Genomic DNA, 14,403 nt, shown 5'->3' with positions numbered 1-14,403 from the left:
ATAAATGGATAAGAAAAAAAATGCCATGTTTATAGGCATCCAATAGAGCTATGATGCCATCCAAATGCTGTGAATTATAAATTGTTGTGATTGATGAATATTGCATCATTTGTAATACGATAAAGTATGTGACATCACTTGTCCCCATTGGCCTTCCCATGCCAGAGTTTCTCCTTTGTTTGAGAAAACAAGGCTAAATATCAAGAGCATTACCTATTACCCAGAGCACAGAAGCCTTTACAATTACTAGAAAGTCAAATCTAACACATGTAAATCCTTCCCAGCTTATAGCCACTGAAGATTTTGAATAGTGTTAACAGTAAAAGGATAGGCCTACTGAGAATCACTCACTTTCTTTAGTAAGATTCTTGTGACCCAATTTTTGTAGTTGAGGTACCCCACAAAATAAAAAGTAATATTTAGTTTAAAAAAAGACATTATGATTTCAGAGTAGAAATGTTCTTTTCAAACTTCTTTTTTTTATTGCAACTTTCAGGAAACAAAATGCTCACCCACTCCCAATTACTCTTACCATGTTTACAAGCTGACATGGTCTATTTATACTATTGCATAAAATGTATTTATAATCTCTAGATGTGCCAAAAGTGCTGGTATAACGATGGTAAAAAAAAATATCAATATAGAGGTGGAGCAATTTCTTAATACAGTTTTTATACTAGTCCAAGCTACTAGCAGTATTGCTAAATTATAGAAAACACACCAACTCCTAACCATTACCTGATCATTAGGAATACCATCCCCATCTGCATCATCATCACAGGCATCTCCCACACCATCTCCATCAGCATCTTCTTGTCCAGAGTTTGGAACAAACATGCAGTTGTCCTACAAAGTAAACACAGTAGAGCATCCTTTTCCAACTAGTGCCATCAGATGAGATGGCTTGCAGTGCTGGTAATCACCAACTAGCATCAATAGGAGGAATACATATTGTATTTCACTATATCTGTAGGACACAAAAGTTTTTCAGTTCTCTCTTTTTTTCCAGCAGTTATTTGATACAATTTTGAAACATGAAACAAACATGAAACATACTCATCTTGTCACCCAGGCCTCTGTCAAACTGCTAACCTTTTTGCAGCTGTCAGCCGAGCAAGGAAGTTTTTCATCTGGATAGCCATCAATATCAACATCTTTTCCACACAGAAAGCCATCACCAGCCCAGCCAATGCCACACTGTGAGCAAAAGTATTATATAATGAAAGCAAAATTGGAGATGTCTTTGTGGGCACAGTCTTTCCTATTCTTTCCTTTTCAACTGAAATTCAAAAAGAATTTGATTCCTGTCCTTTTATATCAGCCTTCGCATTCTGATGTCTTCTGAATGAGTTTGTAGGTCCTGGAATTTCCACATGCATAGCCAATGAATTTCAGGAGCTATATTCCCATAACATCTAACGATACTAAACTGGGCAAGCCTGTGATATGTCATAACAGTATCAAATTTAGAACATATTCTAGGCCTTCTTTACACATGTATACTACAGCTTTCTCAGTTCTGAGTTGCTTAAAATGACATGTCTGCAACTTCCAAAATTCTTAGGCAGAATGAGATGATGACCGATTATATGGCTGACATTCTGCAGTCCCAACACATCCAAAAGCTATTAAATTGGGAAAGGTAGGCACATTAAGACACTTTTTAAAAATATATTAATGTAGAAATCTTTTTGTAAAAGTCAAAATTCCAAACAAAACATGGATACAAATTTGCTTCCAAAATACTGCTATAGCATATTTTAAAAATAAATTATAAAATAAGATTTTATGTATGTATGTTTTACTTTTTCTTGCTTTTCTTTTCTTCTTAATTCCTGGTCTAGGATCTAAATAATGATGGGAAGAGCATGGACTTACAACACACAAGATGTCCCCTTGTCTTATTTCTGAGCAATGGGCATGAATGCTGCAAGGGTTCAAAGCACGATTTCTACAGCTTCGTTCAGCCCTGCATCCTCTGACTTGGTCTCCAGTAAATCCTGGCTTGCAAGCACCACAGTGGTAAGATCCCTCGGGAAAAACACATAAATCCATAAACTAAACATAAAGAAGACTAAAAGAAAACAAAAAGAATCAGGGACTAAAAACAACCTTACCTGTCTAGGTAAGTGGTTCCATTGCTGACTTGCTATATTTTCTAACGTTCAGTTTGAATCTGTCTTCCTCTATTTTAAAATCATTATCCAGTCCACCCCTATTAACTTGATACTCAGAATTTCACAGTTGTTTTGTTGAAATCTATATATATTAGATCTACAGCATTTCTACAATTTATCAAAAAAGATCTAACAACAAAAATGAGATTACATTGGGAAGACTTGCTCTTTGCCAAATCCATGCTGACTTTTAATTATTGAATTGAGTTCAAGATGTTTAACAGATCAGGTTTTTTTATTATCTGCTTTGGGGTTTTGTGAACATTTTGTCAGACTAAGTGGTCTATAGTTCCTAGGATTTTCCTTTTACTCTTTTTTAAAGATTAGGTTGAATTTTCATTTTTCAATCATTTGGCATTTTACCCATTTATCTAAGAAGTCTTAAAGATAATACTTATATATTCAGTTAAACCAGTGTTTCTTAACCTTGGCAAGTTTAAGATGGGTGGACTTCAACTCCCAGAATTTCTCAGCCAGCCATGTTGCCAAGGTTGAGAAACACTGAGTTAAACTATCAGCAACTTCTTTCGATATCTTTTAATTTGCAGCATCTTCAGAAAGCCATTATGAAGTAAAATGATGCTGTATCCACCCAGACTCCTTCCTTGAGGGAAATAGGTGATCTAGAAATGCAAATAAATATATCTATAAATAAATGCACACATACTTGTTTCATGATGGAAATCCCAGCCTTACATACTATACAGGCTTCCCAACATTTTTGTCATGATGTACATGTCATTTAACACCTCTCCCCACTCACAAACTAATGTCCATGTCTTGGATGAAATTCATCTAGCCTTGGAGATCAAAACTTATTCAAAGTAAGAAAGTAGTTCGTGGTCATGCTTCCATCAATACCAAGTTTCCATGTTTTTATCATTTTAGCCATTAATTAGAAATAAGTCAAGAATATAAGAGCCATGGTGGCACAGTGGTTAGAATGCAGTATTGCAAGCTAATTCTACCAAATGCCGGCAGTTTGATTCTCACGGGCTCAAGGTTGATTCAGTCTTCCATCCTTCTGAGGTGGGTAAAATGAGGACCCAGATTGTTGAGGGCAATATCCTAACTCTGTAAACTCTTAGAGAGTGCTGTAAAACACTTTGAAATGGTATATAAGTGCTATTGCTATTGCTATTGCTATTGCTATAATTAATATGCTTGTGCCTTCTTCTATTCACTGCAAAAAAAATCATCAGCAAGACAACTTTACTGTTATTTCTGAAACCTAAAGAATGAGTAATTTCAGACAATTGTAAGTAATACTTACCATGGTGTTTATACACTGGGAGTTTGGAACACAACCTCCATTTGCTATACGCTGACATTCATCTATGTCCAAACAAGCCTAATATAATAATAATAAAAAGCAAGTTGATTCTAATAAATCCGCTATTTAAGAATAAAATATTTAAAGCAAGGAATATATATTTTAAAATATAGAAAAAGAAATATTTTTAAAGAATTAAATCATATTAAATCATAATTGAGTTTTAATGTAGAAGAAAATGCCAAATCATTCTACTGCAGCATGTGTATTGAGGCAATATAACTGAATACATATTTCAAAGAATGGATATATTGGATGGGGAGATACAAGACAGGAAATTTAACTATTAAACTAACTTTATCTTGTAGATAAAAATTATAGGCATTTATTTTTTTAATTTTAAAAAATTATAAGATCATTTTTAAAAACCCAATCAAATACATCAATGTAAGCTCCCAAGATAATGAGTGAACTTTTGAGATTTTTAGAATTCTTCACGAGGCAAGACAATAAACAAAGCAAAACCCAGAATACAAAAAAAGAAGGAAAGTTTAAATCACAATGTTTCCATTTTGTTATAATCTGATCACAGAACATCGGAGAAAGTTGCAGGTCTAGAAAAAAGAAGGAGCAACTTGAAACCTCAGAGACACTAGCAGATCTCAAATCTCCTTTTTGCAGTACTCATAGCCTTTTCTGGTCATAAATGCTGAATGGTCATGAATGCAAGCCTTTGAAGTGAGAAGCAGATGAAAATTAAATTAAAGATAATTCTTGACTTACAACCACAATTGGGACAGGAATCTCGGTTGTAGAGTGAAACAATCATTAAGCAATGACCGAAATCCCAGCATTTCCGTTGTAGCATTAAGCAATCTTACAACTAGACGGAATCCCAGGTAAAGACTGAGGAATGCCTCAGAGGAAGTGGGGAAAACCTGTGAAGCTTCGCTCAAGAAAGGGCAAGGGTATAATGTGACATAATAGTATTACATTTCAACAAAGCTAACTGGGAAGAACCTAAGGATATGAATGTTGGACCAGACACAAAACAATGACAAAATAATTGTTAAATGTTACAAAGTCCTTGGAGGCCTTAAAATCAATAGGCCATCAATTGAATTAAATACTGTAGCCTATTAATACTATAAACCATATTTTGCTGTATATACAGAAATAATGCAGGTATTTGTATAGAGATTATTAATTGGATCTTGAAGAAAAATTAGTTCAGCTATATGAAGCAAAATATTTCCAGGAACTAGACTGCATTGGTTGCAAAGAATAGCAATGAGATGACAAACCTGTTTGTTATTTTTGGCAAAGTTTATTCCCATTCCTTGGATGATCTGCCCAATATATCCTGGTGGGCAGGCTTCACATCTGAAACCTGGAGCCATGTTCACACATTGCACTCCTGGGAAGCATGGTTTATATTGGCACTGAAAGACAAAGATCCAATTTTTACTACAGACTAATTATAAGGCATCCAGCCAACCAAGTTAAACATGCAGATATTTGTTAGATGCTCTATTTGACTCACATTCTGAATCCCTAATTCTAACATTAGCATTAAAAAGGAGCCCCACAATTTTTCTTTATGAAATATGGGTGCTCTAGACATTGAGAAATTATCCTTAACCAGAGAATAAGACAGCTTCGATTCCATTGATCTTCAATACTGCACATTTTTGTCTATGCAGGACCAATCATGCCATTAGGTAAAGGGACACACCTATATGTAATCCTCGACTTTTTGAAGTTACAAAGGACCCATTACAATCTGGATTCAAGGTTCTGACAGCCAGGCTCCCCTGTGGTCATATTATTGTGATTTATTATGTTTTTGCCAGAAGGTGGCATTTACTTCTGGCTACCAGAAGTAAAAAAAAATCCCATAGCAAACAATGAGTTCATTTAATAACCACTGTGTTTGTTTCATGACCATAGCATTCACTTTACAACCAACAAATTTGCTTAAAAATCACCACATAAAAGACAAAAAATTCAGGCGCTGTCACATGGTGACTCACTTAACCATCATCATGACTTAAATTGTGGATTCAATTACAGTGGTAAATTGAGGATTATCTGTATCATAGGGAACAAATGCAAAGAGGCAGATGTAGTAATTTTCCTCTGTTTTTCTCCCTCACAGAACAAAGCTATTTATGTCCGGATGCCTGCAATTTTTAAACTCACCTGCTGCCTTTGGGTGTGCTAGAAAACCTGATTCTCTTCTAAGTTAACTTCTGGTAGTGTCTTGGATAGAAAAATATTATACCTCAGGCTAGTCCTGAAAAGCACTCAAAGAATCACTCACCTCATCAATATCTGTGCAAATAATTCCATCTCCAGTGAAGCCTTCAGGACACGGACCACACTGGTACCCATCTGTTGTGTCTGTGCAGTGTACCCCCGGGAAACAAGTATCGGCTTCACATTTGGGTTTCGGGGGATCTGGGGAAGGAGTGGGGAAACTTCCGATTCCCAATCCTGTGATGATAATGTATAGCATTTTAAATCAAGTAAATCTTGAGAGAACCAATGAGAATATCCCTCAGTAAGCAAGCAGGTCATTTCTCCTACTGAATCAGAGTAATTCATTTCTGCAATTATTATGTGAACAGCAGCATGCATAACACAATTACTGAGTTAGCGTGCTTAGGGTGAGGCTATTAAATTAATTGCTGTAGTAATCACTTAAGGCTATGTGCATAATTCCACTATTATTTAAGGAAGCCCCATAAAAATCAATCATCTCATGCCATCTAACTACATACTTAGCAGCTAAGCATAACAACAAGTTTCTTGTGATTTAATTGTAAAGTTTATAAAAATTCTACTTAAACCCAGGAGATCAAAAGGACCTACCACATGCCTGGCATTCAGCTATAGTATTCCTCAGAAATGCTGTCTCTTTAACCTTAGTTGGACAAATAAAATGTATTAAACAGAGCCATCTATCTCAAATTATTCTGACTTTCATTACTTTTTGTCCATAAAAGGCACATTATACAATTAATGCTATAACATAGCTTAGGTTTGCAAATCTTCAGTACGAGATTGATACTAGCATATTTATCCATGCTGAACTTATGACAAGTCTGTCCCAAGTAAACAGCCACCCTTTTGTATTTTAGCTCTCTGATGAATTTACTAGAAGTACATAGAATAGCTAACATTTAAGTCTAAGCTTTGAAACCTACATCTCTCAAGCCAAAGTATTAATTTAAAATTTACACCTTATCAGTTTCATGAATGTCACCTTTATTGCAAGTTCAGCTTGATTGTTGAATTAAAATTCTGCTCCAGGATCTAAATCTAGTGGGAATCTAAATTCTTAGCCAGGTGATCAGACCAGGGGTGAAATCCAGCAGGTTCTGACAGGTTCTGGAGAACCGGTAGCAGAAATTTTGAGCAGTTTGGAGAACTGGCAAATAACACCGCTGGCTAGCCCCAGAGTGGGGTGGGAATGGAGATTTTGCAATATCCTTCCCCCAGGAGTGGGGTGGGAATGGAGATTTTGCAGTATCTTTCCCCTGCCATGTCCACCAAGCCATGCCCACAGAACCAGTAGTAAAAAAATTTTGGATTTCACGACTGGATCAGACAGTTCAATACCTTTGGAGTATGGCCTTAACTATGACACACATTTCTTGCATCATTTTCTTGCTCTCAGCCTAAATAGTCCTAGTGTTCATAATTTTGGCAGGTCTAAAAGTGTTTGCATGAATGGGCTCTTTGCTGATAAATAATGTAATTAAATTAGACACATCTTCCTAATCTGAAACATCACTTTCCATTTTGGGAACAGAAATCTAGAAAATGAAAGAAGAGGGTTAAACTATCTTTTTGGCATTTGAACACAATCAGTTCCTTTCCTAAAATAATATTACCACATATACGGTATTTCTTAGAGCAAAACAAAGAAGCTGTAACAGAAAATTCAGAAATACCTGCTGTCTGAGGAGATCTTTCACTTCAACTAGTACCTGGTTCATTTGCAACATATGACTTAATAATTGCCTGTTAAAGTCACCTGTAGAGACATGTATGACAATTAAACAACTAATAGAAAACAGTAGGATCAGAAATCTTAGCAACATGAGCAGGAGTTCCATATAGTTGAATTTGAGTGAAATTCTCATTTAACCATAAGTTATTTAGGCATTCCAATTTACAGGGAACTATTCTTTTATTGGAAAGACATTCCAACAATGTGTAAAAATAAAGCAAGGGGAGCATCATATTGTGGCTTGGGGGCCAAAAGACTCCAACTCTCTCAGGCCATGATTGCTGAATGCTGGCAGCAGTTTCCCTTAATTCATTCATTCATTCATTACAATGGCCACCCAGTTTAGGACAGTGGGCAGCTTATAAAATTCAAAATTCAAATACACAATTAAAAGAGTTTAAAACATTTTTTAAAAAAAACATTACAACAAAACATAACAGCCTGAATTAAAAACAACCACAACAATACAAGCACAAGAGTCCCACAAATACATTAATTCTGGATCTGGGAGCAAAGCCAAGTATTATGGGCTTCCCAGAACTGCTGGCAAAAAACTCCTGTCAGTGTCTGGAGAGGATGGGGGGAGGGGAACTATTTCAGGGCTGAGGCTGAAAAAAAGGAGGCATATTCCTTGCTACCACAAGATGACAACATTTAATAGAGGGGACCTAGAGCCTATCCAGCAGTGGTAATCTCCGTTTCAAAGCCGAAGAGCCAGCACTGTCCAAAGAAGTCTCCGTGGTCATGTGGCTGGCATGACTAAACGTCAAAGGCGCACAGAATGCTGTTATCTTCCCACCAAAGGTGGGAGGAAAAAACCCAAAAAAGAAAGACAGCCCTCTAAATTTCCCCAGCCAGGCCCCACCCATATGTTTCATTATGGCCCCATCCACTTGGTAGTACTCAACTATTAACCACAAGACCATCCTAATGTTGCCAATCCTTGAAATAAAAGGAAAGCAAGAAAGGAGAGCAGAAAGCTGTGACGTTTCCAAGATCTAGAGAACAAGAATAGTAAGCAAACAAGCCACAGTGGGAGTTGTATTATTTGCTACCTAATTTTTAGTGATTATTTTCAAATTTGCAATTAAGTATATAAACTGATATTTTTCAAAAACAGTATTTATGAAAGACCTGGGTTTTTTATATTTTACATAATACAGCTATGAAGCATGCTTTACATAGTTATTTCTATTCTTTAATTTATCCCAGAAACCTTTATTTATAGAGAATTATGGCATCTGATTTGTATCTAAGTAAACATGTAGAAGATATCAGTCATGTAAAAAACAAACCCGTTCTAATGGGTACTAAATGGACTCTGTATTTAGCACCTGTTCGGACTAGTAATTAAGACACAGGTTAGAAACTGGGGGACTGTGAGTTTTAATCCCATTTTTGGCTTGAAAGCTGGCTGGGTTATTTTGGGCCAGTTATTGACTTTCAGTCCAACCCACCTCACAGGGTCATTGCTGGATAGGATATAAATAAATAAAAAATATAATTATACTATACCTATTTATCATTAATTCCAATTGATACACAAAATATACTAATCTTACACGTTCATATTCCTTTAGATTTCATTTGCTAATGAAATTGTTAAAATTATTTTTGGTTGTTAAGATTTGCTAAGTCAAGAAATATTAGGAAACAAGTCCACCAAGCAAATAAATTTCTAAGAACATGAACATCTAATGTTAAAGAACTGCCTGAGTGATCCTGCTGTACTGGAAGTGCATTCAGCATATGGTAAGCAGATGGCTTGGAGTCGCAGATAAAAATACAGCTGTATGAAGGCTTTAAATAACAGTTTCATGTAGAATTGTTTAATTTACCTACAATCAATGTATCAACCTTACCTGAATACTGAACTGGTGGCTCTGTCTGTGGGAGGAAACAGTCTTGTACAGTTTCCACTTGGGAGAAGGATCCCCTCACAATCAGCTTCAAATCATCTAAAGTCTCCTGGAAAATAAAAAATAGGGGGCGAAGGAAGGATGGTTCTATTGCCTTTATTTTATTGTTTTGATTTATACCTTGATTTTCTGACTATTGACATGTAGTGAACACAGGCACTGAATACATATGAAGCAGCCAAACCTTTCCTTTAGAAACATATTAGATCTACATGGATATGTAGCTAAAATAATTCCATGACTAGGGGAAAACTTCCACCCCAGAGGAAGTTTAGTAACTTCATGAATAGGTAATTTTTTTTCACGTAATCTCCATAGAGCATGGGAGAATAATATACCTGTTGTTTTTGCCTCTCATGCAGCCAGCATATGTCTGTGTTCTATTCTGCATACTGTGTGCATACGTTCTTCTCCTTTGAAAAGGGAACAGGAAAGAAGCAAGCAACGCAGCAGAGCTCTTCCAGTTGAGAGGGACTGGACCTTGCAAAGACGTCCGTCAAGTATTATGCCAAGGGACTTGACCTGATGGATTCCCTCTTCTTGCCTGCACACTCTTCCCATCCCATCCCATCTTCTGTCCCACTTGGGACAGAAGCAGGGCAAAATACAGGTACTCCTCGACTTACACCACAATTGAGCCCAAAATTTCTGTGGCTAAACTAGACAACTGTTGCATAAGTTTTGCCCCATCTTACAACCTTTCTTTGTCACAGTTGTTAAGTGAATCATTGGAGCTGTTAAGTGAGTAACATGGTTGTTAAGTGAATCTGGCTTTGCTTGTCAGAAGGCCGCAAAAGGTGATCACATGATCCCAGGTCACTGCAACCGTTATAAATACATGCCAAGTGCCCAAATTTTCATCTTGTGACCATGGGGATGCTTCAATAGTCAAAGTGTGAAATAAAAGTTATAAGACACTTTTATCAGTACTATTGTAACTTTGAAAGGTCACTAAATGAATGGTTGTAAGTCAAGGATTACCTGTACCGCACAAAGGATAGGCCAAGGTTTGGGTTTGGAATCTGAACTGTTCTCCTTCATTTGGGATGTAAAGGCACTATGGACTGAAAATGATATGGCAGCAATGCAGGGATTTCACTGAAGGATGGGGCTGAAATTCTGTTCCCTATTTAATGTTGGGGGAGCTGATAATGTTTCTTTTAAAGCAAACTAAGCATGCTAGGATAGAGAAGGCTTCACGCATCTTTGTTTTATTACAATAAAAACTCTGAAAATTATACTACTAAAAATTGCCATCTTGCTACCAGATTTCAGTCACGAATTTTGGAAGATTCCAGGCATGCAAATATGGGTCAGGAGTACATTAGCTCCTGGGCCATAAGCCCTTCCATCACACATTTTTTCCCCTCCTCCAGTACTCACCTGTGATTTCTTTTGAAGTGTTCGTAATTCTATGGATTCTGAGCTTTGCAGCAGCTCCGAAAATATTTTAGGCAAAATTTGAACAGAATCCACCTGCACACAGTCCACATACAATTCAGCTTTACTGTTGCCATGTTGCACGCCACTTAACCGAAGGAGGACTGAATGGCGCTTTCCATCAGCCAAAGGCACATTGGGGAAGATCACAGCATTTAATTTCCCATCGTTCCTCAAATATCTCAGAGAAACTAACAGAAAATAACATTATTGGAAAATGTGAATACAATAAAATTCACTGCATATAGTAGAAATATTAGTCTGTTTGAGAAAATGAATATAAAATTATAGCAACTCTTTGTCTACACAGCTGTTCTTAGGTGAAAATCCTCTGTTGTAGCAATACAATCCTCTACCTGACTACAACTGTATTTATAGGTTTACGTCAAGTGCCTGATCTTCGGACTTTTCGCCGTGAGCTAAAAACGCATTTATTTATTCAAGCGGGACTGGCTTAAAAGTTTTATTAAATTTTAATTGGGGTTATTTATAAATTTTAGGGTTTTAAATTTTTTAAATTTCGGCCATCTTTGTAATATGTTTGGTTTTAAGTTTCTGTTTTAATGTGTATATTGTGGGTTTTTATTATCTGGCTGTACACTGCCCTGAGTCCTTCGGGAGAAGGGCAGTATAAAAATCTAATAAAAATAAATAAAAAATAAAAATAAATAAATATCTACATTTATATCATATGGTATTATGGTCACTTCCCAGGTGGACTACAGTAATGTGCTGTACATGCGGCTGTCCTTAAGGTTACCCAGAAGCTTCAGCTGGTACAGAATATGGTGGCACAGGCCTCTAGAATGGGGTACATAAATTGCACAGATTGCCAGTTTGCTTCCACATCCAATTCAAGGTACTGAATCTGATCTTTAAATCCCCTCATAGCATGGTCCTGGGTGTAGGACAGAGGCTGGCCAGGCTGGGGGAGGAGTCAAATGGGGACTTAGTCTGGAATCCCTACATGGGCAATTGGGGGGGGAATCCTCTTGTGCCCATGTAGGGATTCTAAACTAAGTCCGTTTGACTCCTCCTCCTGGCTCAGCCAGCCTGTCTCCTACAGTGGGTTATTTGAAGGACTGCCTCTTCAGGTATAGCAAAGAGTTATGTTGCGGGTTCTGTCTACTAAGGAGTTACATTTGACAGGACCCAGGGGATAAGCCTTTTCTGATGTGGCACCCTCCCTATAGAACATTATTCCCTCCCCCCATGTGAGATTGACCCCATCTTTGTTGATTTTCCTAGGTTCCTTAAAACCCAATTGTGTCAACAGGCCTGGGAGTCACAAAAGAACAGTGAACTAATGAGGCATCAATGCTGAGAATGTTTGATGCTCTTTCTTAGCATTTTGATACTATCTTTTATGCTTTTTATGCTTTTAGAATAATTTCAATGATCTGTTGTCATGTAAGATGGATAGCCACATAAATATGCTAGATAGAGATAGATAGATAGATAGATAGATAGATAGATAGATAGATAGATAGATAGATAGATAGATACCTAGTTGTATATTCCTTTGTACATTATCCATATGGCCAGATGATCACCTAAATATCACATGGAATGCAGCTTGCTTCCAATCTAATGTCCTCCTAATCCAATATAGAGGATCTTATTTAGAAAAAGCTGATCTAGGTCTGGTTCACATACCATAGTAAACGATGACTATGGTACATTTTATTTGCTAAAGTGGAATGAGTTTCTGCAGCACCAAAGAAACCATTTTTTTCTTAACACAAGCTTATTTAGAAACTAGTACTTTATTGCTAAAGAAACAGTAGTGTAACCTTGTAGCCAGATTATTGGACTTGAATTTAAAGTCAAAGGGTCACTGGATAGCCTTGGACTTGGTCACAAATCTAATTTCTATTTCCTAATTAGCTCCACAGAAATAGAAGTAGAGCATGATTTGCTTAAGATATTTTACTGCCTGGCAAAGAACATTCATAAAAACTTGTCCCTTGTCCATGTTAAGTACATAGTACTATATTAATCCATTTTTCCATTTTCATCTTAGTCCACATGTAGCTCCTTAGGATCAAAGTAGATATGATATGAGAGATAATACATCTAACCTGCACTTTATTCCTCAAAACTAAGGTTAATTCTGAATATTCAAAGTATCATATTATTTTCAGTCAAAGAAGATAAAATAAATATATTGAACTTCTTTTATTTTTATTTTTTAAATGAATAAAACAAAATAAAAAGCCACTTGATGGCAAGATGGGAAGCATAAGAAAGAAAAGAAAAGAAGGAGGGAGGGAGGGAGGGAGGGAGGGAAGGAAGGAAGGAAGGAAGGAAGGAAGGAAGGAAGGAAGTGACCTCAGGACTATCTTAAGCAGAGATAAAGTTTTGAGTAAAACTGTCCTCAGCTTTCTTGGACTTCAGATTTTTACGCCCTTTTGGGGTATGATGCTACAAGGCTGGGTGGGAAGAAATGTACAGAAGAAACTGTTTTCTCGCTCACTGCATTGCAAGATGAAAAAATGCTGGCCTTTGAATCTGGCAGGTCTCCTGCATATGTAAGATCTGGAGCAGAACTACAAGAAAATCAGTGAGCAAGAAAAAACAGAAAAAGGTAGAAGAGCCCAGAGCTGGCAAAGGACCAAGAGACTGGAAAGCCTGAAGGCAGCAAGATTGGATGGAAGATCAAGGCTCATTTGAGGGGGAGGAATCTTGTTTTTGGAGAGAGCTGGAGGGAAATGCTGTCTAGGACCAAAGGCATAATTATATTTAAAACATCTGTGTTTCTGTCCCCTTGTGCTACAAAAAAAAGTTTGTATTACTGGTGCCAATAGACAATGAAGTTGTTTTCAATGTGGGGAACCCAAAAATCCCTGTTCTGTTTCGGAGAAACAGTGTCATTTGTACAAAATGTAAGATACCAGACATCTCATCAAACAGTTGAAGTCAAAGTATTGTGTTTAACTGAAATCACATCATTTATAACAATTTTTAAAGGTAAGCCATTTTGTCTCAGAGAGAAGCTACGGATAGGGAAGCATCTGAAATATTGCTGCCTATCCAAAAGGGAGATTTTTAATTCCCAGATACTTCTGTGAGTACCATATTTTTCAGAGTATAAGACATACCTTTTTCCCACCTAAAAGGGGGTGAAAATTTGGGTGCGTCTTATACACCAAATGTAGCCCCGCCCACCCATTGGCCCCCACCCTTTGGCTTCTGCCTCCCAGCAATTTACCTCCTTGCAGCAAGCAGCAAGAAGAAAGAGCCCATTTCAGCTTAAGCATAGCCTAATCAGCAAAAGTTGATTGTCCCCGACTCTCAGCTGTTTCAGGCTGCAGGGATTGCTGTTGCCTATTGCTGCTTACTGAAAGGAGGTAAATTGCTGGGAGCAGATTTTTTTTTTCTTGTGCTAATCAAGCTATGCTGAAAACGAAAATGAAAGTAAAGCAGGCTGTTTGCGGCAATGAGGCAAAATTGCTGGGAGGCAGAGGCAGATTTCTTTTTCACCAAAAAGGTAGGTGCGTCTTATACTCCGGTGAGCCTTATACTCCAAAAAATATAGTATTTGCTTCGTTTCTAGAAAATAAGTTTTTATTGTTT

General features: G+C 37.0%; 1 protein-coding gene across 1 annotated transcript in view; it reads right to left on the bottom strand.

Moving 5' to 3' along the window:
- Positions 1-14,403, bottom strand: part of THBS4 (thrombospondin 4) — a 41,000-nt gene that overhangs the window by 16,150 nt on the left and 10,447 nt on the right. Inside the window, exons 3-12 of the mRNA XM_058169386.1 lie at positions 10,771-11,018; positions 9,331-9,436; positions 7,410-7,492; positions 6,325-6,376; positions 5,774-5,946; positions 4,755-4,892; positions 3,451-3,528; positions 1,879-2,031; positions 1,093-1,197; positions 739-846 (exon numbers count right to left, since the gene is read on the bottom strand). Coding sequence (XP_058025369.1) covers positions 739-846; positions 1,093-1,197; positions 1,879-2,031; positions 3,451-3,528; positions 4,755-4,892; positions 5,774-5,946; positions 6,325-6,376; positions 7,410-7,492; positions 9,331-9,436; positions 10,771-11,018 — 1,244 coding nt within the window. The remainder of the gene's footprint in view (positions 1-738; positions 847-1,092; positions 1,198-1,878; positions 2,032-3,450; positions 3,529-4,754; positions 4,893-5,773; positions 5,947-6,324; positions 6,377-7,409; positions 7,493-9,330; positions 9,437-10,770; positions 11,019-14,403) is intronic.

This window comes from Ahaetulla prasina, chromosome 2, assembly GCF_028640845.1.
Source record: "Ahaetulla prasina isolate Xishuangbanna chromosome 2, ASM2864084v1, whole genome shotgun sequence".
NCBI classification, from domain to species: domain Eukaryota; kingdom Metazoa; phylum Chordata; class Lepidosauria; order Squamata; family Colubridae; genus Ahaetulla; species Ahaetulla prasina.
Note: the sequence above shows the minus strand (reverse complement) of the source record. Positions and strands in the feature narration are given on the sequence as shown.